The following is a 26,806-nucleotide window of genomic DNA, read 5'->3' as shown; positions in this document are numbered from 1 at the left end:
TAAGGCCTGGGCAGGGAAACAGGGAAGAAAAAGAGAAGAGGGGACCAAGGGGCTGTTGGTTCTGCTTACTTGGGGATCCCCTTTTGACTTCATCCCATGGTCCCCACCATGGAACAAACAGCTTGGCAGTTGTGTTAGGAGCGAAACTAAAGGAGAGTTTGGGGCCTTGTCCAGTGTTGTTCCCCCCTGCTTCTAAACCCTGCCCTGTAGGATAGCCATGACTTGTCTGGGTCCTTGCCTGGATGCTTCAAAGTACCCCAACCTGTCCCTTCTCCTTCCCTCAAGGTCCTCATAGAAATGCATGAGACCCTGAGCTCCAGTTCCTGCCGCTGGGGAGCTTCCTCTGACCTTTCATCATCCATATGCTTTCCTCACTGACCAGTCTCATTGTCTGGGCTGTGGGGGCTGGATGGAAGAAGAATTAGGCATTCATTAGGGATTGGGGTAGCCAGCCCCGCTTCTTGTTTGGTGTCAGTGTTCCCAGCTCAATTCTGTGTTCCTTTGCCAGGTACGTGCAACCTCAGTTTCTCCTGGCTCTTAGACACCCCATTTCCCCCCACCCCTGACTTCAGCCTCCTCCCTCTCAGGGTTGGCCTGTTCCTCATCAAGGAGATCTGAGCTTCTCTTTTCCCCTTTCATGCTTCTGCTCCCACTCATCCCCTTGCCTGGAGCTTCTCTTTTCACAAGATGCTTCTGCCGGAATCTTGCCTCTCTTTGAGGACCTGCTTAAATGTGGCCTCCTCTGTTAGGGTGTCTTGGTTCCCCCCCACACCAGCAAGTCAGAAATGATTTTCCCTTACTCAGAACACATGCTTTGATGTGGTTATGTCTCTCTCCCTTAGGTGTTCTGACTTTGCGCTGTTGGTCTTGTGCCTCTTGAAGCCTGGATTGGGGCCACCTTCTCTTTGTTCTCTGGCACCATACTTTACCCATTGTCTATCTTAGAATGAAAAGAGATGGGATCCTGGCCCTGGAGGGAACTTAGGCTGTGTTCTTAACCCCCATGGTCAGACCTTTCTGTTCTGTTGTGTATGTGGGCCTTGCCACCCAGTTGTCTTCTCTTCGAGCCTTAGTTATGACTGCCTGAAATTCTCCGCTCCCCACCATCCAAGAGCTGTATTTAATGGAGGCTTTACAGCCTTGTGCCTTGGATGGCTCTGCAGGCCTCTACAAACTGAGTTCACACCTCGGGGTTTCACCAGGATGGTGTTCCACACTCTGAGTGTGTCTCTACAGGGTTCAGGGTTGCTCACATTTGTCTAGATGGAGCTGCCCTGGGAAATCTGTAAAGAAAGAGACTTGTTTTGAAAACTTGTCATTCCTACATTATCTCTTGGAGTCAGAGCTTCCCTCAGTGGGCAAGGATTTGCTCTGACAGATGAACAGGGAGCTGAAGAATTTGACCCTAGCCCCGTTATCTCCTCTGGAGCTGCTGAATGGAAAAATCTTACATGTCAATTGCTTTGGATGCCAGATTCTGGACTATTCCACTGGGTTTATGGTATTTTAATAAGCATTCTGCACTTCTGGGGGAGAGGCAGCAAGGGTCTGCTTTCATTCCTGGCTTATACTAATCCAAGAACTATTTAACCCTTTGCTCTGTTAATCCACTTCCTTTCCTCTCCCCAGGGCCTCTGCTCAGTGGTGGCAGCTGAATGGGAAGTGGTCAATTCCTAAGAGTTTGTGCAAATAGTTCTTTGCCAGTGTCCACACAGCACTCAGTGACTAACTAACCCTTTTGTGTAAACAGAATATCATAAAATGTTGGAGCTGGAAGGGTTCTTAGAAATCCCTTTGCAGCTTTTAAATGACACATCTAACATTACACAGTGAATTATTGCTGGGCCTGGAATTCAAACCCACATCACAGTCCAGTCCTCTTTTTCATCCTGATGGATGATCGGTTGATGATAGGTAGGCTGTTTCTGGCTCTAGTAGCCCATTGGGCATTCCCTATTGGATTCTCCTTTGACTCTGCTCAGGGACCCACAGCCATCCTGATAAGAAATGCTCCAACAGGAGTTATGGGAGAAGGGAATGAAACCACTTTTCTCCCATCTGACTAACCATCATCTACATTCTGGGCTGCAGCCCTGCAGAACTGGGTTTTATGAAGCCTCTGCTATAGGTCCCAGCCTTAGATCTAGAGAGACCTGTCAGACACCCCACTGTATATATCTGGACAAACTCACTAAGCCTCCTAGTTGAAGCCAGAGTGGGGAGGGAGAAGGGGGTGAGGATGACGCTGCAGGAAGCTGCAGATGTGAGGACTCCACTTAGACCAGCGTGTGCTGGCCAGGAGGCGAGGTGGGGGGGCATTGCCGTCTTGATACAAAGGAAGCACTGTGTGCTGAAGCACCTGGAATTTGGCCCCCTGACAGGGGGGCTAGCAATTTTCTGAACCTTTCAGACCCTCCAGAGGTAGATGGTGCCCCTTCCTGGTTCATGTGGCCCCTCTGCTGCCAGCCCCAGGACTCCCTGCTTGCTTGTTCTACCATCACACTTGAATGTAGCTGCCTAGACAGAGTGAGTTGGAGGGAAGAGGGGGTGGGGGGGCCAGATGACCTCCTGCCAGAGGCTTGAAGGAGCTGGGGGATTCTTCACAGTGGGGAGCATATTTTTGGGAGTCAGGTCTAACCCCCAATGACAAAATGATGGGACCTTAAAGTCTGATCAAGTGGGTAACCTCCACTGCAGCAGACCTTTGGTTGCATTCTGGAGCTTTTATGCCTATCCGGTAGTCTGCAAAATGGGTTTGGGCTTATTTTTAGAAATAAGTTGTGATTAAAGTGTATCCTTTTCAAATATTTGACTTTGAACATAGTGTTTTTCCATTGCAATTAGCTCTGCTTCCTGCCCCTTGTAGAATTTAAACTATTTGGGGGTGTTTTAGAGTAATAATTTTTAGCAATGGATCCAATTTGTTTTGATAGAAAACACTCACAGGCAACTCTTGAATGACTCCACTATGCAGGGCTCTCCCTTAGTGGTCACTGGATACAATCTCCTTAACCATCTGGATGTAAATGTTCTAACAATACCAACATTTGACCTCTTCGGTCTGACCTGTCCCCTCCTAGTGGTTGGTAGTTTCTTCAGATTGGCATCATTCTGGTCCTGTTCTTCTTGGTTCTACCTGCTTCACTCTGCATCAGTACATTCATGGTTTCCTGTTTTTCTTTGAGTTCTTTAGTCATTTTACATTTGTGCATGGTTCATTCTTCCATTTTGGCATAGCTTTCTCACTTGTTAAATGGGAAGATTGGACTAATGATTCCTTCTAGTTTGCCCAGTTGCTCTATTTCTCTCTTCCTCCCTCCCCAAACAACCAATCCCTGACATATTCGCCATTTCTGTAATTTTCCTTCCTTGGCTAACAGTCAGTTCTTCTTGTTTGGATCTTGCTGTTTGCTTTTTTTTCCCCCTGAGTTTTCACCACCCAAGATTCTGTAGTAAGATTAGTGTGGCAAAAGAATCATGAAGATTCCTGGAAGTTCTGACGCCACCCCAAGAGATCTTGGATTCTCTCCATTATTATTTGTAGTTCCTACTGCTCCTTCTGACTTAGCAGGTCAAATTTAGAAATGATGCCATCCTCTAGAAACCAAGGGCAATCAGTGGATGTTCTCCCTTATTGGCTTCTGAAGAGTTCTCCCGACTTGGTGGGGGATAAAGATTTTGTCAATTCTAGACTTCATGTCCCCACATCACCTTCTGATGGTCAATGCTGGGTTGTTAGGGCCAGGAATGGCCTTATTTCTGAAGGGTTACCCCTCCTGGTTAAGGGTCTCAACTGGTCAGGAGAAGGAACTTGTCTTGTGAGAGGCAGCACAGAGATAATGAGCTGGGTCTGTTCAAGGATGCTGATGTGACACACCTTGGACCTTCTCCAACCCCAGAGAGCCCAAGAATGGTGTCTGTCTGTCTTGTCTTCTCTGGCACCAGTAGAGTTAGGGCGCCCTACCCATCTAAGCCTGCCTTTCCTGCCAACTGATCTCAGTCGTTTGCTGAACCAGGTTTGCCAGCAGTATTGTTTTAGTATTCTTCTCCTTTCTTATCTTGAACCTCTGCCCTGTTATTTAATTGTTCCTCCCTTTTACTCCTTTCTCACTGGGAGGAACTCTGTTCTTTGGCCCACTTCCATCTGTTGAATGCCTCCTGTCTGGGGTCCCCTTCTCCACTTCCCTAAAGGGAAAACTTCTATCTGTACCAGTTATACCATAAGTGTTGAACTTGCCTGGCTGGGGAAACTCTTGAGAGTCATATGGAAGCTGGGAAGCTGAAGGGGAAGGAGCCTTGGATTGCTGACCTCACTGCAATTATGTCATATTGCCAGCATGGTGTAAAGACACCTTTGGCCTCCTGCTTCCTGTCCTGAGATTTATGGCGCACCTGCTCTGAGCTACACCCAATCCTGGAGCACCCTCTCCTGAACCCATTCTATTGTTGAGTGCTCATCTGGTCCTAGCCCTTGAACTAGCTCCTCTGCCACCCACTGCACCCAGCCTCTGAAAGCACATTGGGATGGCACTCTTTAGTAGGACCTCCTTGCAAAGTCACTTGACCATACCCAGCTTGTTCCCAGTCTTAACCCTCTGGGGCCCAGCAGAGCAGCCTCCACTTAAAAGTATTTCAGATACAGCTGTCCAACCTCCTTAAGTCTTTATTCTATAGGCAAAACAACTGCAGTTTCTTCTCCTGGCAAACCCCCTAATGGACCTTGTCAACTTCTAATACCTGTGCCCAGATTTGAACTTGATTCCTTCTGGAATAGCCCTGCTTTATGTCATTCCTCACATTCCAGATCAGTAAGAAAAGGAAATAGGATAGGTTTGCACGATTGATTCTATAGGAGGAGATACTATCTCTTCTTAGGGATTGCTTTTATTTCAGGCATTCACAAATCCATTGAATGCATTTTAGAAATTTTGTCTATGATGTCATCCAAGTTCATCATTAAAACAATTAGAATCTAGTTTTCATTTTTCTGTTTAAAAGATGGGTGGTTGGGGTAGCTAGGTGGTGTAGTGGATAGAGCACTAGCCCTGGAGTCAAGAGTACCTGAGTTCAAATACCCCTCAGACACTTAATAATGACCTAGCTCTGTGGCCTTGGACAAGTCACTTAACCCCATTTGCCTTGCAAAAACCTTAAAAAAAAAAAAGCTGGATGGTTTTTGTACTTTGTTTTTTATCCCTCGGGAATCTCTTTTTAACCATTGGGCAGTAGTTCAGCTCTCATACAGTCCTCCAGTTGCTTGATCCCTTGAATGTCCATCTTCCCTCCACCCTGGAAACTTGGACTCAGGAAGGCTGTCTAGATTGTTCTTTGCCAATCTCCCCACTTACTGAGTTACATTGGACTGGAAACCATTTTGAATTTGACTTTTCCCAGCCTGAAGAACTTTCTCCTTGGTGGAAGGCAGCAAGATGAAAGCCATCTTAGTTCTGCCTTCTCTTTATTATATTCCTGCCCCGTGTAACCCCTCTTCTCTCATCATCTGTTCCCAGAAAAGTTGTTTTTTTTTAAAGACCCTTTACTTGTCCTGAGCATGCATAGGGAGCTTCAGTTTTGTGGCAGCTTTTGCTTCCTGCTATTCTTACAGGAACATGCCCCTCTTTTGTATTTGTTGGGTGATATTTGTTCCTGTTGCCACATTCTGCAGAACTCACCAAGTTTCCTATGGGATTCCTGGGCAGTTCATCAGCATTGACATCCTTTGGGTACCTTCTGTTTGCCTTGAGCTGCCTTCATTAGTCGACCTTTAGACCTTGGCATCTGACCTATCATTTCTCTGAACTTGTTGAAAGGAGTCTCCTGGGTGGCTGGGTGGCACAGTGGATAAAGCACCAGCCCTGGAGTCAGGAGTATCTGGGTTCAAATCCGGTCTCAGACACTTAATAATTACTTAGCTGTGTGACCTAGGGCAAGCCACTTAACCCCATTTGCCTTGCAAAAACCTAAAAAAAAAGAAAGGAGTCTCCTACCATCACACTAGGGTGGGCTAGTCACTTCTCCCCAAGGTTCCTTGGATTCTTACTTAATTGTCAGACTGGCAGTTCCCATTATTGCTTTCTGGTAATACTTCTCTCACCCCTTTTTGTTTTGTTTTTTGCAAGGCAATAGGTTTAAGTGACTTGCCCTAGGTCACATAGCTTAAGTAATTATCTAGTATCTGATCCAGATTTGAACTCAGGTCCTCCTGACTCCAGGACTGGTGTTCTATCTGTGCTGCCTGGCTGCCCCTCTCACGCCTTTTAATATTGTATTGATTTTTTTTTTTTTTAAGAAGGCCACAGAAAGTCCTTCCCTTCTGCCATATAGTCAAAGGACAGGTTCTTGAATTGCTGTCTCTTGTAACCAGGGTCTTGGGCCTACTCATTAACACAGTTCAAACCAATCTCTTCGAGAGAAGTCAATGGTGCAAGTTGGGATGGAGAGAATTCTGATGAAGGTTCACTGAGATTGGCTCCTGAGGCTGCTAATGACTTGATGCCAGGCCGGGAGATTTTGAATTTTTGTTCTGTGAGTTACCTGGTCAAGCCTCATTGTTCATGTGTGCTGAGTCCTTTTGGGGGAAGGGCGGGATCTAATGATGAAGAATCCACTCAATAGAAGTGAAATGCTTGAAGCTGGTGCTTTGGAGATCTGGGGAGTGCGAGGGGCCAGTGGAACCAAGTCTCTCACTCACATCTCCAAATTAGATTATTTCAGGGCCTGGCCCTTAGTAAATACTTAATAGAATTGCTTCTGGAATTTTCTCCTTTTACGACAATAGGCATAATAGTCCCTTTTGTTCTTGTAGTACTTTACAGATCTTTTTATTTGGCTGCACTCCTCTTCAAGTCAGCTCTGTGTTATCACCTCTCTGATTACTGTCTGTCCTCTGTTCTGCTTGAGGAGCCTCAAACAAGAGCAGGCAGGGTGGCGGCCGGGCCAGCGTGGCAGGCTGGGCCAGGCAGGAAGGCCAGAGTCCACAGCTGTTTTTGGGCAGGTGGTTCCAGGGCTGTTTCAGAGCCCCAGTCCGTCTGGCTTGTTGAGGTTGTTCTGCCCTGGACGGCTGTGCTCTGATCTCAGTTGGAAGTGGCCCAGCCCCCTCTCTAAAGAACCCTGGCTGTGGAGCTCAGACAGAAGCATGGCGGGGGGGGGGAGTTGCTCCCCATTATTCTTTGAATGAGTTAGTCACAGGCAAGCCTGGGGAGTCTGGGCCCAGCCCTCTGTCTGGGCTACGCTCACTTCCGGCTGGGGCTGACGTCAGGGTTCTGTGAAGAGTGTGGCTTGCCTTTTAAGGCTGTGAATGGTTCCAGAGGCACTCTTGCAGAAGTGGGTGAGGAAGTCTGGAGGATGTGCCATCCCTAAGACGACAGGGAGGGCAACACCTGGGTGCTGAGCTGTTCCCCCCCACCCCACACTGAGCACCCTGACTCATGGTTGAAGGATGTTACTTCACTCCATAAGCTCAACACTAAAGTATTTGGGGTTTTAACCCACCGGGGTATATGTCTGATTGTATCAGAATAGGTGCTTGTGGCTTGCAGAAGAGACGGGTGGGAAGAGAAGCACCCCCATCCAGCCCACAAGCACCCTAGCTGAAGGCAATTCTTGTCCCCTCCCCAGTGCGCTGTTGGACGGGAGGCCCTGGGCCCCAGAAGCCCAGATGAGGGCTTGAGCCACGGTAGTGTCCTTTGAGAAAGGCAAGTGTGGAAACAGGCTCATTGAGGTTAAATCTTTGATTCAAAGGGAGCAGGATTAGCTTTGCTAGCTGGGGAAGCTCAGTTTGGTGGAGGTAGAGGTGGAGGTGGAGGAGAAGAGCAAGCAAAACAGTTGGCAAGGCTGGGCCAGCTGTGGGATCCTGGTGGTGCAGCCGCTCAGATGGAAGGCCTTGCCTAGTGCGGCATGCCAGCTCATAGCCATATTGGGGGGCGTCTTCCCATGAGAGTCTGCAGGAACTTTGGGACATGACAAAGGTTATGGGAAGAAGGCAGCTAGAAGCCCCACCTCCCCACCCAGCTCTTAGAATATACCCATGGTTCAGTCTTGAAAGCTGTTTAGGCTTCCTGCCCTTGGCTTCTCTCTGCTTCCTTTAGGGCAAATAATCCAACAGAACATGTGGACATTTTTTATCTCCATTAAAAATCTAACTCTGAAAAAAAAACCAAATAAACTTCTGTTCACACTGTTACCTAAAATGAGAGAACCTCAGCTACTTGAAGGATGGAGATTGAAGCATCCCAAATTACCAGCAAAAAAGGGCAAGAGACCTTCCAACTGTTGTATCCCAAAGTGGCCAATCCCTAGGAAGGGTCTGAGTAGACTGGGGCTACCAGATGGACTCGAGACCCCCAGGAAGGCCAGGGGAGCATTCTCTCTTTCTACCCCTCTTCCCCTCCCCTTTCTTTTTCTGGAATGTTAAGGTATTAGATCACCACCCCAAGATCAGACGCCAGGCCCAACGGACCACAGGGCACCAAATGGTGTCCCTTTGTGTCCAGCCCCAGCTACCTTCTCTGGGCCCTAGCTGCTTCCTGTTGTTGGCCAGCTGGACCTCTGCCTCCTCCTCACACAATTAGAAGAATTCCAGCTCTCCCAGGGCCTGGCTCTCGGAGCGCCGGGAAAGCGCTTCCTTTTATGGTAGCGGCTGCCTGTCCGCCCCTAGCTGGACTTGCCTGGACTCGCAGGTACATTCCTGCAGGAGGCAATGACTGCGCAGAGCTGCACCAGGAGCAGACCTGGGGGAGGGAGAGGGGGTCCCCTGCTCTCTCCCATTTACTTTGGCTGAAGGACCAGTGACCTGAGTGATGGAAAGGGCCCCACTTAGGCCTGGCTTACCTTTACAAAGGTAGCGACTTAGAGCTGCCCCCTTCAGAGGACTGCCCCTGTCTGCCGAGGCCATGCAGGTGGCAGACGTTCTCACTCCCCAGATGGCTTCTGACAGCCCCGTCCCTGGAGCCAGCTGGGCAGCCAGCTGGGCTCTCCTTGGGCATTCCGGGAGGTGTGTTCCAGGGTCCAACTCTGGGCTTTCCAGGGGAGAGAGGAAAGGAAGGAATTTTGGCCTCTGGGAGTAGCCTGATGATTCCCCAGCTGGGCTCATTGGAATCAAGTCAGCACTTAGGGAGGGAGCTAAGGCCAAGCCTGGAGTCATCCCTGCCCAACACCTCGGGGACTGGCCTGAGAAGTCACAGCCCACCTAGGATAAGAGGAATGGACTGTGGGGAGCAGGCAGCAGGAGGGGGTGGTGGCAGCTGTAGAGCTCCTGACTCAGGGCAGATTGCTAGGGAAAGACTCCTTCCTCCTCATTTCTCCTTTTTCAAATCTACTCTTAGGTATTTGATCAAATCTTGCCCTCCCTCTTCTGGTGAAGCTGACTTTATGAAGACCAGGGAGCAGTTTGTTTGACCTAAAAGCCCACTCTCAGGCCACGGCTGCAGGCTTCACAGTATTTCGTCTAGGTTTCTCCTGCTTATTCCTAGGACAGGATTTGAGGGATTTTCTTGGCCATATAGGTGGGGCATCAGCCCCAGAGGTAAAGGAATGGGCATTTTTCCTCCAGTCGGCCATGGGAGGAAGGAGGAACCTTCCCCACAGGGACACGTGACCATACTTTCTTTGACTCTTGTGCTTCATGTTTGGGGACATGGCAGAACTCTCTTTCCATGAGCTGCACAAAGGGCTTTTTGTGAGAAACGGAAGCTCATTCTGATCTGTCTCACCCCTGTTTCCTTTGTTTCAGATCGAGAAGACCAGTCCATTCTCTGCACGTAAGTGGATTTCTGTTTTTTAAACATCTTGATAGTCTATTCCAGTTTTCTTCCTTTACTTGGCCCATATTCAAGAAGGGGTGGATCTGTGGGTCATCCATATGATGAAGAATTTCTGTCCTTTTCAGAATGTTTTTGAGTTACCTGATTCCCAAATTCTTTTTCCCAAGTGGTTGGGCCTTGCTTCTGGTTCCATTCATTGGGGATGGCCTTTATCTCCTAGTGGGAGATCTCATCTACCTTCCCCTAAAGAACTTCAGGAGGGTGATTTCAGCTCCAGGTTAGAAGTTTGCCTTACCTGGGTATGAGCAATATCAGACTCCCAACACTGATCCTTCTGAAGAGTATCACAAACCTTCTCTTAGTGAAAGAGTTAATGGTCTAAAACATTCACTTTTAGTCCAAGTAAAATTTTTGAAGGAACTTAAACAAGTTGGAGTTCCTTTGACCTCCCTCCCCCACCCAGCAGCTACAGTTCATTCCTAAACCATTTGGATATGAAAGCTGCCAAGTGACCTGGCCAAGCTATGGACACAACTTTACTTCTGCCAGGCCTCCTGAGGACCCTGGGTAACTCTAAGCTGGGATTCCACAATGCAGTGTTTGGCTATAGCTAGCAATCTGGTTATTAGGGGCATTGGCTGTTGAACAGGGTAAAAAGGAAAGAAAGATGTGGGTCGAGGGACTGCCACCATGACTCTTGGTTCCTTCCCGAATTGATGAGTTTAAAGCAGAGGCACAACAGAAAATAAGGAAGATAGGATAAGATCCACATCAATAGCATAGAGTACAGCATGGCAGGAACAGCTCTGCTCCTCTTGGGTGTTTCAGAAGCTCTTTGCTTGGGAAGGCCTGCTATCCTGAAGGACCCCCAAATTGAAGCAGAAACACAGAAGAATCTAGGTTTAGGACAGAATTCAGAATGGGCCAGACGGGAAGGGACAAAGGGCTCTGCAAAAAGCAGCTTCCCTCAGAGAAGAGTTTGGAGGAGAGGAACAAATACTCTGGACCATTACTCTGTAGGGAAGGAAAGGTCACAAGAGGGAGAGAAGTGAAGTAAGTCAAGAATCTTGCCGGGGCAAGGCCTCAGAATGTCACAGTAGCAGAATGATCGGCAAGGACAAGGACAATAAGACTAGAATAGGAAGGGAATGAGAACCTACAGCCAGGAGATCAATAGAGGAAAGCCCAAGACCCAGACTGATACCCATTCATGACGATTAGTGAGAGATGGGAACAAGACTGTGGGCCAGAAGAGCCAACCCAACAATTTGCTGCAGCCATAGAGAAATGGGGGAGGCTTGGGAGAGAAGGGCAACTGAAGCCCAATGGCCTTTGACCCTTCAGCACTTCTTGGTTCTCTTTGTCAGGGGAGAATCAGGAGCTGGAAAGACTGAAAACACCAAGAAGGTCATTCAGTACCTGGCTTATGTGGCTTCTTCCCACAAGACCAAAAAGGACCAGGTGAGTCCCTTGGCTTGCTTTCCTTTGGCTATTCTTGGGCAGGTGATTAGGGCGAGCGAAGCTTTTGGTTTATCCTGGATTTCAGATCTCAGAAAATGAAGAAGATGGGCAGCACATGTTCATTGGCATTTCTGGACTCAGAGTCTTCTCTAGGATCTCTGAGAAATGAATGTAGAATTAGTGTTTCTTCTTTGGGCTTCTGTAGGAGTGCTGAGTCGCTATTGCACTGGTGGCCATGTTGGTCACCTTGGTGGGCAGCACTTGTGGAGAAACTCACTGCTCCTGAAGGAGGGCCTCCTCCTGGCCTGGGCCTGCCTCTTTCTTTACAAAGGAACAATGTATTTTGGTTTTATGTCACATTTTCCAGTGTCGTCTTCTGCCTCCTTTTTCCTGGAGAATCATCCCTTATAACAGTTTAAAAAAAAAGGCAAAAACAATTTAGCCAAAATAACTAAGATATCACAAAAGTTTGAGCTATTTGCCCTGTTTTGCTCCAGTCCCCACCTTTGCCAGTGTATTCCAGTCCCTACAGACCATGCCTGGTGACTGGAGTAGGGGAGGGCCTCAGGATGTGTGTTGGGGTGGTGTTAGGTTTTCTTTAGCGATGGCAATAGCGGCTCTTAAGGATGTGTGACCTGGTGGGGGAGGTCCCTGTGACTGGTCTGTCCAGTGGTGCGGCCCACGCTAGACACTAACGCCAGTGGGGGCTGTCCCCCCAGGAAAGAGGCCGCCTCTCCAGTTGTCTCACGTGCATTTTCCCCCCCTTGGTGGATTATGGTCGGACTCGTCAGGCGTGTCCTCGCTAGGTGAGCCGCACGTTTACTGCACGTTTTGCACCAGGAATGCGTGTTCTCCCCATCGTGTGTCCTGAATTTTTCCCCCAATCGGCTTTTCACTCCACACCATGTCACCTGTGGCTAGAATGATCCTCATAGACCCTGCTCACTGACTGTTTGGAGGGGAGGTTGAGACTCTGGACGATGATTCAGAGTGGCTTGCGTGGGGGCTCATGGCCCAGCCTTTGCTCTTCAGTGAGCCCCTCCACAGGCCCCTTAACTGAGTTTTGCCCAGCCAGTGTGCCTGAGACATCCCCATTTGGGGACCTATGGAAACCCCTGGGAGCTTCCTTGCCCACTTCATAGCAAGCCAGATGTGGGTAGGATTGGCCCTTGCCTGGAGGCCTTCAGCCTCCAGTTGGGGGTTGGCAGTCAATCTTGAGCATGACTGTGTGTGTCTCTCTCTTTTTCACGTGCACCCACGTTTCTGAGCTTCCTTATAAGTCACCAGTACCAGGGGTATCCTTGGTACTCTCAGGGTGAACTTCCTCCTCTGGATGCCTGGACATCCTGGTGGCTTGTGTGCAGTATATTCATTAAGGGGAGTGGGGGAAGGTGTTTTTGCATGCAGACCTGCGGTGTGGGCACTCTCATGTCTTAATGAGAACAGACTTGTGGATTTGAACCAAGTGGAACCTTCTGAGTGCCAGAATCTGATGTTTTTTTCCACGGGGCGTTAGTGGTTATATTTAGAAACTTATTTTTCTTTCCAACCCCCTTTTATTTTCCATTTCTCACTTTTTAGGAGGTTTATTTTTAAAATGAAGCCATGAGGTTGGGTCTTGATGCATTTAAAAAAAAAACACTTGTCTTGTTCGAGTGAAATAAATATTCCTTGAATCCCTTGGTGTCCTCTGTCTGAGGGGAGTGGGGGGCAAAGTAGCCATTCTCCTTGCTTTTTGGCCCCACATAGACTCTGCTGCTAGATGAAAATGCAGAGGAGACTCCAGTTTGAGCAGCTTGTTTGGTTTGGAGTAATCAGGGAAAGCTTCCTAGAGGAGAAAGTGGAAGTTTCTGGGCATCCTTTTCATTTGGACTTGACCTCAGTTTCAACACTTGAAGTCTCAGGCCTTCAAGCCCCATTGTCATTTCCCAAGTGCCTTGTTCTTTGATTAGACAGACCCCCCCCCCAATTATTCAAGCCAGTGGATCATTTAGTCTTTATAAGGAAAAACTGATCACTCTATTCCTATATATCAATCCATCTATCCATCTACCTTTCTACCTATCCCTATGTCTATCCATCCAGCTGTCTGTGTATCCCTATATCTATCTGTCTGTCTATCCATCCATCCATCATATATCTAAACTGTGTCAGCTCCCATCTGTGACCCCAGGGCCCAAGTCCCTTCTGCCTGCAAGGACAGGGGCCCAAGCAGGGCCTTTCTCTAAAGAGGAAAATCTGGCAGAAGCCTTGAGCTTGGCCATGCAGAGGGCCTCCTTTAGAGCAGGTCCCCCTGGCTAAGCTGTGCCAACAATACTCTTCCCCTCCCTCCCCAGCCCCCATGTAGTTCATCACATTCTGGGTCTTTGTTGAAGCTGTGAAATATGCTAAAGAGCTCATAATTACATATTATACATAGTTAATTGCAGTGTTGATTAGATTAAAAACAAAAGAAAAATTACCAGTTAGTCTTCCAGCTTTTCAGTGTGACATTCATTCTGCCCTTTGAGTGGAACTTTTGAGTATGGTCAGCTGCATTTCTGCATCCCTGTTCATAGATTCAGGTCTTGAAGCCTCCTTTGCTTACAAGGGAAGGTAGAGGCTCCTGGGGCCCACCTCTCCTCATCAGGAAAAGGGGGTTAGGTGGCTTATCTGGGAGGATGCCTAGACATGTGGCTAAAAGGTAATATCTAATGGGTAGAAAGGAGGCCTCCTCCCAACCTTTCAAGCCAACCCTCCTTCAACAGTGCAAGAGTGAGTGGGAAGTTTGGGCTCTCTGCTGGTGCCAAAAACAAACGTGGAGCAGTATTACTCTCATTTTTATGTTCTGTGGTCTGGCTTGTTGATCATCTCTTCATGGGGAAGACAAATTCACTTCTAATCCACATTGTCTGGAAATTCAAGGTTTCTTTTGCATTAGCTATTTATTGAAATCCTGGTCCCAAGATCTGGCCACCTTGAAAAATTGCTAGGAGGATTTGGTCCCACTGTTCTTTATGATCTTAGATAGGCTTGCTGCCTTGATACATTTGTGTTTTCTGGGTTTTGTGTTTTGGAAGGTTGCGTATAGACAGGGAGTTCACCACTGCTCATCCATTTTTCCATGATGAGTCCTCTGGATTTCTCTCTGAGCCTGAGCTTGGTCTGCCCTTCTAAATGAGTATAGGCCTGCTGGTTCATTCTAGATGAGTCGATAGATGGCCAGCCCTGAACCCCAAGTGAGGGGAAACCTTGGGGGCAGTGAAGGTGATAGGGCCCTGAACTAGAAGGGAAGAGACCAGTGTTCTTAGTTCCCACTCTACCGCTTGGTAGCCCTCTGACCTCTTAGCTATGAAAGGGAGATTTTTAACCCCGGCTTACAGGGTTTGTGTGAGGACAAAGAAGACAAACACTGAAGGCAGTGGCATGGATGGCAAGATCTTTGTAATCCTGGACCAGTTCCTTGACCTCTGAGCCAACCCAGGCTCCTGATCTCTAAGGTGGGGATGATGGGAATGCTGTCATCTCTAACTAGCATTCTTGGTCATGGATGAGAAAGTGTGTTAAAAATGACTGGGGCTATTGGTGTTACTACTCTGTTCTCAAAGCCGATTAGGGTCGCATGGGCCATCTGGCAAAATTCCTTGCCTAGGACTGGCCTGACACGAGGACAGGCTGACTTTGAGAGTGCCCATGTTTATCATCTCTTAGCACCTGACTTACTTTGGACAAGTCATGAAAACCTTTCTGGGCCTGAGGCCTTGAGCTTGATGGCTCTAAGGGGGCCCTTCTAGTTATGGAATTCTCCAATGACAGGTTGGTTTACCTCCTCCTCCCCTTCCTGGGATTCTCAGGACAGTCAGGCAATGCAGGCAGCATTGTCCCTAATTGAAGAAGCTTGGTCTGAGATTCAGTGATTGATCATGACCCCCAGAGAGGCCCAGTCAGGAGAGGAGCCAGGGCTGGGGCAGTCCAGGTCTCAGTCCTCCTAGAGCAATTAAACTAACTCTCTGACCAAGGAAGTCACTCCTCTACAGAGCCTGTTTCCTAATCTTACAAACGAGTCAGTTGGTTGAAGGCAACGTTTAGCAGCCACGCACTTCTGGAAATGTACATTTCTACAGGGGACCAAGGGTCACGATTCCAGCTCCCAAGAAGCCTTGGGTTTTCCCAGGCCCTGGCAGGCATGCCAGTGAGAGGGCAGGCCCCTTATGCTCAGTATGCCTGGTTTGATGGGCTTATCTACCCCAGCTTGTCACTGAGCATCACTATTATCTGGATTGTTTCTCAGGGTGAACTGGAACGACAGCTGCTGCAGGCCAACCCCATCCTGGAAGCCTTTGGGAACGCCAAGACCGTGAAGAACGACAACTCTTCCCGATTTGTGAGTAGCTCCCCCCTGCATCCTGAAGCTTCCTTCAGAACTCAACCCAAATGCTACCTTTTGTAGGAGACCTCTCCTCCCCAGCCCACTCCTGCCTGGTGGGCATTCCCATCTACGCTTCTTAGAAAGTAAGCTTCTTGAGGGAAGCCTTGTATCTCTCTCCTATCTCCCTCCCACACTTAATATGGGGCCATGGGAGACAGCTTGGTTTGTTGGAACCAGCTATCTTGATTCTTTTCTATTCAGTCAAAAATCCTGGCCTCTAGGTGCTTTTAGATCGGGTATTCTTTTCTGGGAAGGGAAGATGGTCCAGCTTTCATACCTACTAAGTGTAGTTCTGATACTTAGCCCATCTCATTTTCCTGAGGAGACAAGGAAATGGCATGAAGGAAGTTGGCTGAGGAGCCAGGTGCCCACTGTAGAGGGATAGAGCTGTGCCCAGTCCTCCGGGAGTGCCGGCACATGAACTGGGCCCAGTAGATGAGTGAGCTCTGCCAGCTAGGGTGAGATGACCAGAGACAGGAGTCAACCTCTCTGATTTCTCTTTCTCTCCTCAGGGCAAGTTCATTCGAATCAACTTTGATGTCAATGGTTACATCGTGGGAGCCAATATTGAGACTTGTATCCTTGCTGTGACTCTTTGACAGGTTCTGTGGTGGAAGAGGAAGAATCTGACTGGATTCAGATTCTGTATTTTTTTCCTCTGGATGTGTATGGTGGTGTCCGTAGTGGGATTGTCCTAGCTCTCTGAACAGCTGAGAGGAGCTGTATCCATCATAGTTGATCATCTCACTATGTTGCTGCTAATGTGGACAATGTGCTCTTGCTTCAGTTCCCTTCACTTAACATCAGTTCATGTAATTCTTTCCATGGTTCCCTAAAGTTTGACCACTCGTGGTTTCTTATAGAGCATTCATGTACCATAGCTTGTTCAGCCATTACTCAGTTTCCTCAATTGCTAGTTCTTTGCCACTACTAAAAGTTGCTATAAATATTTTTGAACATGCTTGAGTCTTTTCCCATTTTTTATTATTTATTTTGGATATAGACCTAATATTGGCATTGTAGAATGATTGGATCAGTTCATAACTCCACCAGCAGTACATTAATGTCTCAATTTTCCCATCTCCAATACTGATTATTTTCCATTTTTGTCATCTTAGCTAATCTGATAGGTGATACCTCATAGTTTAAACAATTTGCATTTAATGATTTGTGGTATTTTTTTCATATGACTATATAAATAGATTTAATTTCTTTTGAAAACTGCCTGTTCATATCGTTTGACTGTTTATCAATTAGGAAATGTTTTATAATCTTATAAATTTTGACTCAGTTATATATTTTAGAAATGAGTCCTTTATCAGAAACATTATTCGTGAAAATTGTTTCCTAGCTTTCTGCCTTCTTTCTAATTTTGGCTGCATTAGTTTTATTTGTGAAAAAACTTTTAATATTGTCAATCATCTATTTTGCAATTTATAATGTTCTCTATTTCTTGTTTGGTCATAAATGACTTCCCTCTCCATAGAGCCAACAGATAGAACATTTCTTGTTCTCTTAATTGGTCTGTGCTAACATCCTTTATGTCTAAATCCTGTACCTTGACTTTATTTTGGTAAAGGATGTGGTAAAGGTCTTTGTCTAGTTTTTGCCATATTTTCCAGTTTTTTTTCAGCATTTTTTTGAGCTTGATGGCTCTGAGTGAGTTCTTATCCCAGTAGCTCATGTCTTTGGGTTTGTGAAACAGTAGATTACTATGGTCCTTTACTACTTTTTTTTTTGTACCTACTCTAATCCACTGGTCCATTACTCTATTTCTTAACCAGTAGTTTTGATGACTCCTGCTTTATAATATGATTTTAGATCTGGTACAGCTAGACCGTGTTCCTTTGAATTTTTTTTCATCAATTCTCTTGATAATTTTTTACCTTTTGTTGCTCCAGATGAATTAATAAAAATTTTTTTAATTTATGGCAATGGGGTTGTGACTTGCCCAAGGTCATACAGCTAGGCAATTATTAAGTATCCAAGGCTAGATTTGAACTCAGGTCCTCTTGACTTCAGGGCTGCTGCTTTATCCACTATGCCACCTAGCTGCCTGCTCCAGATGAATTTTGCTTCCATTTTTTTCCAACTCTGAAGAATAGTTTTTTTGGTAATATGATTTATTTTTTCAATGAAAGATTTTATTTATTTTGAGTTTTACAAATTTACCCCTATTCTTGCTCCCCCCCCGAAGGCAGTCTGTTAGTCTTTACATTGTTTCCATGGTATGCATTAATCTAAGTTGAATGTTATGAGAGAGAAATCATATCCTTAAGAAAGAAAAATAAAGTGTAAGGGGTAGCAGAATAGCATAATAAGATAACGGGGTTTTTTCCCCCTAAATTAAAGGTCTTTGGTCTTTGTTCAAACTCCAAGATTATTTCTCTGGATACAGATGATATTCTCCATCACAGTCAGCCCAAAATTGTCCCTGATTGTTGCACTGATGGAATAAGTCCATCAGGGTTGATCATCACCCCCATGTTGCTGTTAGGGTGGACAATGTTCTTCTGGTTCTGCTCCTCTTGCTCAGCATCAGTTCATGCAAATCCCTCCAGGCTTCCCTGAATTCCCATCCCTCCTGGTTTCTTTTTTCTTTTTTTTTTTTGTTAATATGATTTCATTTATACAGTACTAAAATATTCTTGTTTAAGAGTAAACATAATACTCCTCTCCCCCCCCCCCCACAAAAAAATAAAACCTCATGAGAAATAAAGTAAAAGAAAGAGACAAAAATGTGTTTCAGCCTGTGTTCTGATACCATCAGTTCTGTCTCTGGTGGATCACATTCTTTATGGTAAGTCCATCACAGAAGTTGTTTCCATATTTCTCCACAGTTGCTGTTGCTGATTGTAATTCCCTCTATCCATTCCTCCTCACTATCATCTATTATTTTCTCTTTCCTTTCACTCTGTCCCTCTTCTAAAATGTTCTGTAGGGTAGCTGAGTGGTACAGCAAACAGCTCTAGCCCTGGGGCCAAGAGGCCCCAAGCCCACATACCACCCCAGAGACCCAGCAACCACCTGACTCCATGGTCCCAGACAGGCCACCCAATCCCAGCATCTTGCAAAAAGTAAAAAAGAAAATGTGTTAATATGATTTTTTTTTTAGGTTTTTTTTGCAAGGTAAATGGGGTTAAGTGGCTTGCCCAAGGCTACACAGCTAGGTAATTATTAAGTGTCTGAGACTGGATTTGAACCCAGGTACTCCTGACTTTAGGGCCTGTGCTTTATCCACTGCACCACCTAGCTGCCCCAATATGATTTATTTTTAAAGTTCAAATAAGTCAAAAGTTTGCAGAAGGAACACAAAAGCCAGCAAATGACACAAAAGTTAATATTTTTACTTAACATTGACCTGCCTATAGCTCTGAGTAAATACTTAATCCAAATTTTACAATAAGGTACTGTAAATACCCCATAAAAGAAAAAGAAAAAAATCAAATTACTTTTGGTATGAAGAGAGGGCCAAAATTATTGTACATGGATTTTCCAGATTATGGGTGCCACGTCCCTAACTCCTGCCATGTGAAAGGGAAGCAGTCTGGTAGAGGCGGATGGTAGTATTTTGCATTAGGTTCTTCCTCCATGTGTTGGATCCAAACTAACCTCAGGCTTGACCACCATATTGGTACCCAGACCTGGAATGAAGGTTGTTTTGAAAGCATTTCCCTTCCCCATGAAGGGCACTGTAATCCCTTAACCCTATTATGTGCCTGTCCCTTATAAGAAAAGGACTCTTTAAATTGCTCCAGTTATTTTGGTGAAGTAGACCTATGAAGGCTTATTAGACCCTCTGGTCTCCAAAGATTCCATAGCAGATGATTTGGTTTGGCTTTTCTACATGACTCTTTTGGTAGGGAGTTTTTCTTTCCTTTTCAATCACATTTTATTGGAATCATTCCTTGACGGTTTCAAAGATCTTTTGGAGAAATCACGAGCTATCCGTCAAGCTAAGGAGGAGAGGACCTTCCATATATTCTACTATCTGTTGTCTGGAGCTGGAGAACACTTAAAGAGTGAGTGGTTGGGGGATACCTTGTGAGGAGGGCAGGAGAAGAGCCATCGAGGCCCAGCACCACTCCTCTGGAGTGCTTGTGTTTGTTTGTTTTTTTTAATTTTATTTATTTAAGGCAATAGGGTTTAGTGACTTAACCCAGGGTCACACAGCTGGGCAATTACTAAGTGTCTGAGGCTGGATTTGAACTCAGGTCCTCCTGTCTCCAGGACTGGTGCTCTATCCCACTGAGCTACCTAGTTGCCCCGGTGCTTGTGTTTTAATGCTAACATGTACATGAAACCTTGTAGAACGATCCAACTGGAAGCTGGAGTTTCTAGTGTCATCTTTGGCTGACCAACAGGATCGTTAGGCTTGTAATGGCCAGCATTTCTTGATATTTTCTTGGCAACTTGTCTTCAGTGTCTGTATCTGAAGTTTCCATTCCCCTTGTGGTCACTGTGGGTCACTTGGCAGAGCTGAGGCGACCCCCAAAGCTTCCCCACACGGGACTCCCTGGCAGAGGGGAGACACAAAGGGTTCAAATGGTCCCCACATTCTTGGATTCTCCTTCCGCCTGTGAAGGAAGACCTTGGCACAGGCGATCTCCACTAGCCATGGCCCTGTACCATTCACGCATCTTCTCTCTGTCACCTTTGCAGCGGACCTCTTATTAGAGCCCTACAACAAGTATCGCTTCCTGTCCAATGGGCACGTCACCATTCCAGGCCAGCAGGACAAGGACATGTTCCAGGAGACCATGGAGGCCATGAGGATCATGAGCATTCCTGAGGAGGAACAGATAGGTACAGTCTGTGGGGGCTGCAGGTGGAGAGGAGGAGGGCAGTGGGCGGCACAGTCTTCTTCCTGCCCCTCTCTTCCCCCCCCATCCCTCCCCTTCTTGTGAATGTCCCTGGCATCCAGCCTCTCCCAACTTCCCATGACTCTGTCTTTGGGTCTCTTTTTCTTCTGAGTTGAATGGAAAGGAGGATCCTTGGTGTGTGATTGTTTAATTTGAAGGGGGAGATGACTGGGCTGGAGCCTGTGGTACCCAAGTTGGACTGGGATTTCAAGATGGGGAGCGGTAAAGAGTGCAGCACTGGCCGGATCCCCAGGGAGGTTGCTCAGCAGCACCTGGACGTGTGTGCTGGGACGTTTCAGAGCCTCAGTTGACCTTTGTGTCCTCTCCACAGGCTTGCTGAAAGTGATCTCAGGAGTTCTTCAGCTTGGCAACATAGTCTTCAAGAAGGAACGCAACACTGACCAGGCCTCCATGCCGGACAACACAGGTAAGAGGCTGTTCGTGTGACACTGGAACTGTTATCCCACCCCAGTGCAGTCCGTAGACTTTCCTGCCTGCCTCCAGATAGCGAGCAGAATTTTGTTGTTTCTGACTTGCAGAAAAAGTTTCCTAAACACAAGGACTATGAACAGAAAGAGACAGAGTCCTTACTCTCCAGGAAGTGATTGCAGACATTACACATGGAAACCCCTCAGACTAGAAAGACCTTGGGCAGTGGGGCAGATGACAAGGTCCTTATGCCACTTGGGTGGGAGATGGGGAAAGGAGCTTCAGAGCCTAGATGACAGGGAGGGTGGGAAGGCCTGGGAGACCTTAGAGAGCAGTTGGCAGAGTGGGTAAGAGAGCTTGCTAGGGCTTCTTCCTGCTGCTGATTCTGTTCTAGTCCAAAGCCTGGGGCATCTCAGGGAAGGCCAAGGACAGATGCTGCCACAGTGGGGGTGGGTCTTTCTCTCTCCCAGCTTCCAACTGGCCTGCATGGGCCTGCTTTGGAGGTGGAGGCACCTCTAACGTGGGGTGGAGTGCCCCCTCTCTAGCTTAGATGTACATTTTTTCTTACATTCAGAATTTTGGGGTCAACACCTAAAGGAATTACTCTAGTTTTCAGAGGAACAGTGTGAACTGGGAACTCTTTGTTTAGCCAAGCCTCTCCTGCTGGAGTGGGTGTCCCAGTGTCCCACCAGGGGGTGGACAGGGGCTCTCAGAAATGCTGCTAAGGGACTGGCTCCCACTGCCCAACTGCCCTGTCCCCCTAATCCTGAGGGCTTCATTTTTGTCTCTCTTCTTGACTTGCACCTGGCTGCCTGAATCCCTCCAGCGGCCCAGAAAGTGTCCCACCTTCTGGGTATCAATGTAACTGATTTCACCCGAGGGATCCTCACACCTCGAATCAAGGTGGGCCGCGATTATGTCCAGAAAGCCCAGACTAAAGAGCAGGTATGTCTTTCACGCCACACCAACTGTTGCATGACTTCCTTTGAAAAGCGTTCGATTTATTGCTATCTTTTGTTTTTACATTTATCCCATTCCCTGTCCCAGAAAGGCTCACAGAAATAATTTTTTTTTTAATTAAAAGAGGAGCAATCAGCACATTGAAAAAAAAATCTGAAAAATAGATTCAGTGTCTGTTCCCCATTCCTGGAGGTGGTACCTCCCCTGGAGGAGGGGATTATTCTAGGCCTTGGCCAACCAAGTCTTGTTTGAGGAAGGCAGATCTGTTTTCTGATTGGGTGAGTGGGAGTCCATAAGCTGAGACACTGTGTCTGGGTTAACTTGCTACCCACTGCACTGCACTGCCATCACTGTCTCTTGACTGATAGCAGGAAGCTATTTTTTTCTGCTCTGGGCTTGGCAAAGGTTTGATTTCTCTCTTCTCCTCAAGAGAAGGATGGCTTGAGGAGTTGTCATTGGGTCATCCAGGAGCTCATACAAGAGGGTGCGCACACACACACACACACACACACACACACACACACACACACTTCTCAAGATGGGGTCAAGGCCACATCTACCAGGGAAGCTTCTTAGTCACTTTTTCAGTGGACTTTCCCCATCTGCCTTCCCCTGTAGGCCGACTTTGCCATCGAGGCTTTGGCTAAAGCTACTTATGAGCGCATGTTCCGCTGGCTGGTGATGCGCATCAACAAGGCCCTGGACAAGACCAAGAGACAGGGAGCCTCCTTCATTGGCATCCTTGACATCGCTGGCTTCGAGATCTTCGACGTGAGCCTTTTCCTCTCGTCATATAGGCCGAGTGGCTGCTGCTGTAGATCCCTGGGATCCCTGGGCATCTTCTAGTCTGTACATGGGACAGATCCCCATCCTCCTAAAATCAGAGGTTCTGTCTTGCCCGGTCTCAGCAGTGATTGGGGCCTGACCAATAGGCAGGGTGTAGTCTGCCCATCTGGGGGGAACTGGACCTCATTCCTGGGGACCCTGCCCAGGGCTTGGCCTCAACCACCCCCTCTTGATCTCTTTGCAGCTGAACTCCTTCGAGCAGCTCTGCATCAACTACACCAATGAGAAGCTGCAGCAGCTCTTCAACCACACCATGTTCATCCTGGAGCAGGAGGAGTATCAGCGGGAGGGCATCGAGTGGAACTTCATTGACTTTGGCCTGGACCTGCAGCCCTGCATTGACCTCATCGAGAAGCCTGTAAGCAGCAGCCTGTTTGGGCCTCTGTTCTCTGACTCTCACCCTCTCCAGAATGGCTTTTATAAAGGGAGCATCCAGGACGTCTGCAGCCTAGGTGCTAGGAGGCTGGCTCAGTTAACTTTCTCCATCTGAAAGATGGCACGGGGTATAACCTGCCCCAGGTCCCATGAGAAGAATCCTAAGCATGCCAGCCCTCAGCATGAGCCTCTTGCTTGTCTGCTCTTCTGTCCAAACCAGCCAACCAAAGACTAAGTAGCCAAGGCATCTTTGTGCATGAGATGAAGCTGGTCTCTAGACACAAAGTAGAACCCCATTACAAAGCCCAGTGCAGGAGAGCTCTCTCCGTGATGGGCAGCTTCTCTTTGGAAGCCTCTTGTTACAAGAAATCTTTCTCTACCAATTCCAGAGAAGATAATTGCTTCATAGAATGTAGATCACCTGATCTTGGTCATGAGCCCTTAGATTCCAGAAGCTTCCTATTCTCACTTACCTATATGTGCAAAACAGGTTTGCAGTAGAGAAAGCGTCACTTGAGTCACTTCCTTCTGGTTGAGTAAACATCTGAGGTTTGGGATTTGAACTAGGGCCTAGGACTCCAGACTAGACTTCCATCCAGTGCACCCCACCTGAAACATTTTCCCTCATTTCTCTTCTAAAGTAAAACATGGATCATTTAGGAAATTTATTTTTCCATTAATGAAATCTGTGAGTTTCTCAGTATCCAGATTTCATTGTTTTAAAGATTTCAGTTAACTCTGCATTTATGATGTAAGCCCCAGTTCTGAGTATGAGTGTGGACAAGTGGCTTCTCCTCCTTCAAAGCCCAACTCTTTCTCCTTTTCTGTCTACTTCCTCTAGGCCGGGCCCCCTGGCATTTTGGCCCTCTTAGATGAGGAATGTTGGTTCCCCAAAGCCACAGACAAAAGCTTCGTAGAGAAAGTGGTGCAGGAACAAGGGACACACCCTAAATTCCAGAAACCCAAACAGCTGAAAGACAAAGCTGACTTTTGTATCATTCACTATGCTGGCAAGGTAAGAAGTAACCTATTTCCCTTTCTGGAGGGCTGTGGAGAGGTGATAGGAGGGTCATCCTAGGCCAAAGGGACCAGCCACCTGGGAGCAGGCTTAGGAAGGAGCCTTGCATCTGAGTCCAAGCTAACTTGACTAGCATCTCATGCCTCTGGACTATCCTTCCAAATCATATCTCATCTGCTATAGTCCATGCATTAGGACAAAATCTTACTATTTGTGCCCATCCTAAGATACTCCAGTTTTGCTCCCATGGGGAATATTTTTCCAAGGTATTTTGGGATGGGCATCTCTGTGGGATAAATCCATACCATCCCCATGGCCTTGATCACATCTTGGAGTTCCTGAGGGTTAAATCATTCCTAATTTGTTGCCGTCCAGCCTTTCCGTGAACACACGCAGGATCCTTCTGACCCTGGGGTCTTGGCTTTCACCTTGATCATGTCTATCCCCAGGCTGCCCAGTTTTTATGATGGCTAAGGACCCTTCCTCTTACAGGTCGACTATAAAGCTGATGAGTGGTTGATGAAGAACATGGATCCCCTGAATGATAATATTGCTACACTTCTCCATCAGTCCTCTGATAAATTTGTCTCCGAGCTTTGGAAAGATGGTACGCCCTTGACCCTCTGGATCAGTTATCTCTTTGAGGTCTGGTTTACTCTCTTTCTCTTGGCAGAGCCCCCAAACAGGATTTGGTGTTCAGCATCCCCACCTTCACATCATTTTTTTCAACTTGACTTTTCCAAATAGCTTCTGTAGTTGATTCTGGGCAAGGGAGGGAGGTCTCCTTCAGCCCTCAGCCAAGGACCCAGCAGATCTTAGAGAACCCTCAGGCCGGGGTCTATGGCCCCCATCCTTCCTCTTTTAGTCTTTGGCTGTGTTGCTTCTCTTTACATGTGGGAATTTTCAAGAGTGTGGTACTCCGTAAAAAGACTTTTCTGGGTATTTGACTAAGTTTCCTTTTGCTCTTCTCATAGCAGATAAACTTTTTTAAGTGTCTCTTAATTTTGTTGTTGGTTCTTTCCTTTTCTTTGTCTTGGGTTTTGCTTTACTGGCTCTGTTCCAGAGATGCAGAACACTCAGAGAGCTTATTTCTATCAACACTTTCCTATTCTTCATCTAGAACCAGGTGACTAGGCCACCCACATCTTCTCCTCTGTGTGTGTGTGTATGTGTGTGTGATACGCTCTCGAGCCACCCAAGGAATGGCATGCCAGACACGCTCCATTCCATTGGCGTCTTTTGCTCCTTTTGGCCCTTTCCACCTTACCCATTGCTTTTAGTAACCTCATGACCCCTAGACTAGGGGAAAGCTAATCCCTTCCCTGCTGCATTCCTCAGTCATAGAGATGATGGGTAAGATGCTTGTGGAGTCCAGCAAGGAGAGGAGCACTTGTCTTGCTTGCATGGCAGCAGACATGGTGTAGCCAAAGTTGGGGGGCATGTCTGCGGGATTTTAGTAATGTTGGCTCTGAGCCCTTCCTTAGCAACTAGGAACAGCCCTTGGTAAGCCACTTGGCCTGGGCTCCCTTAGGACTATGAGATCAGAATTCTCAGCTTTTGTTAGCTGCTCCACCACTACCAGCCTCAGTCAAAGCTTATGTCTTCTATACAGACTAGTAGTGAAGCGTCCTTTTTCTGAATTCCAGAGTCCTTGGACGCTCAAAACCAAATTGTAGCTGTGCGATGGAGAGTCAGAATTACTTCTTCCCATTGTGCAGCTGCTAATGACCCAGGATAGCCTGGAGCCACAGTTGGCAAAGCTTGTAGACTTTGGAAGTGTTGGAGAATCCCCAAAGCTGTTGACTGCTTACCTCCAACCATCCTACTTCTTGTGGGATTCTCCCACACCTTAATTCTCAAGAGCTCCAAATGTCTTCACCTATTTTCTGATTTTGCATTTAATGTCCCCAGGTGTGGAGGCCACACCCAAAGCACAGAGTAGAAAGGGCACCCCTAGGATCACAGCCATGGGCAGATAGAGGTCAGCCTCCCAGGCCAGTGTCCTTTCATTGATGTAAAACTAGGAGAGCTGAAGAAGAGTTTTATGGTTTTCTAAGTCAAGTAAATGATATAGCTTTGAAGAATTTCATTTGTGTGCTTTTAGCCATTTTTGAGGATAAAGCAAAATTTTCATGGTCAGACTTTTCAAAAACTTGGACCTGGGCTTGTTGAATTTTCTTGAGTCTTAATAAATTTCCCTGTTAGGAAGAGGAACTTCTAAAACGATTAGAAGAAAATATTGCAGTATCTCTTCAACCAGTTGGGATGAATTAATCGGAAAGGGAACAAAGACTGGCCTTTATTGCTATTTGTACCAAAAACCAGGTTCACATGAATTCACAAGTGCTCTAGGAGATCAGAGTAAGACAAAGCAAAAAGGGTCCCGCTGCTTCCTGCTGTTGGTCCTTTCTCAGACCTGGTGTCAGCTGCTTCTCTCTCAGTGGGTTATTGATCCCCCTTTGTATGCTCTCTGCAGTCGATCGCATCATCGGACTCGACCAGGTGGCCGGCATGTCTGAGACAGCTTTGCCAGGCGCCTTCAAGACCAGGAAGGGCATGTTCCGAACTGTTGGTCAGCTCTATAAGGAGCAACTCTCCAAGCTGATGGCCACCCTGAGGAACACCAACCCCAATTTTGTCCGCTGCATCATCCCCAATCACGAGAAGAAGGTAAAGCATTTATATC

General features: G+C 47.0%; 1 protein-coding gene across 2 annotated transcripts in view; it reads left to right on the top strand.

Annotated features, from left to right (window-relative positions):
• The window catches only part of MYH9 (myosin heavy chain 9), an 80,955-nt gene that overhangs the window by 38,862 nt on the left and 15,287 nt on the right, over nt 1-26,806 (top strand). For both annotated transcript variants that reach the window (XM_074226832.1, XM_074226833.1), the window contains 13 exons: nt 9,731-9,758; nt 11,129-11,222; nt 15,493-15,585; nt 16,143-16,206; nt 19,554-19,652; nt 20,293-20,436; nt 20,824-20,919; nt 21,748-21,866; nt 22,500-22,652; nt 22,912-23,085; nt 23,944-24,117; nt 24,613-24,727; nt 26,597-26,790. In XM_074226832.1, coding sequence (XP_074082933.1) covers nt 9,731-9,758; nt 11,129-11,222; nt 15,493-15,585; nt 16,143-16,206; nt 19,554-19,652; nt 20,293-20,436; nt 20,824-20,919; nt 21,748-21,866; nt 22,500-22,652; nt 22,912-23,085; nt 23,944-24,117; nt 24,613-24,727; nt 26,597-26,790 — 1,547 coding nt within the window. The remainder of the gene's footprint in view (nt 1-9,730; nt 9,759-11,128; nt 11,223-15,492; nt 15,586-16,142; nt 16,207-19,553; nt 19,653-20,292; nt 20,437-20,823; nt 20,920-21,747; nt 21,867-22,499; nt 22,653-22,911; nt 23,086-23,943; nt 24,118-24,612; nt 24,728-26,596; nt 26,791-26,806) is intronic.

Source organism: Macrotis lagotis, chromosome 2, assembly GCF_037893015.1.
Source record: "Macrotis lagotis isolate mMagLag1 chromosome 2, bilby.v1.9.chrom.fasta, whole genome shotgun sequence".
NCBI lineage: Eukaryota > Metazoa > Chordata > Mammalia > Peramelemorphia > Peramelidae > Macrotis > Macrotis lagotis.
Note: the sequence above shows the minus strand (reverse complement) of the source record. Positions and strands in the feature narration are given on the sequence as shown.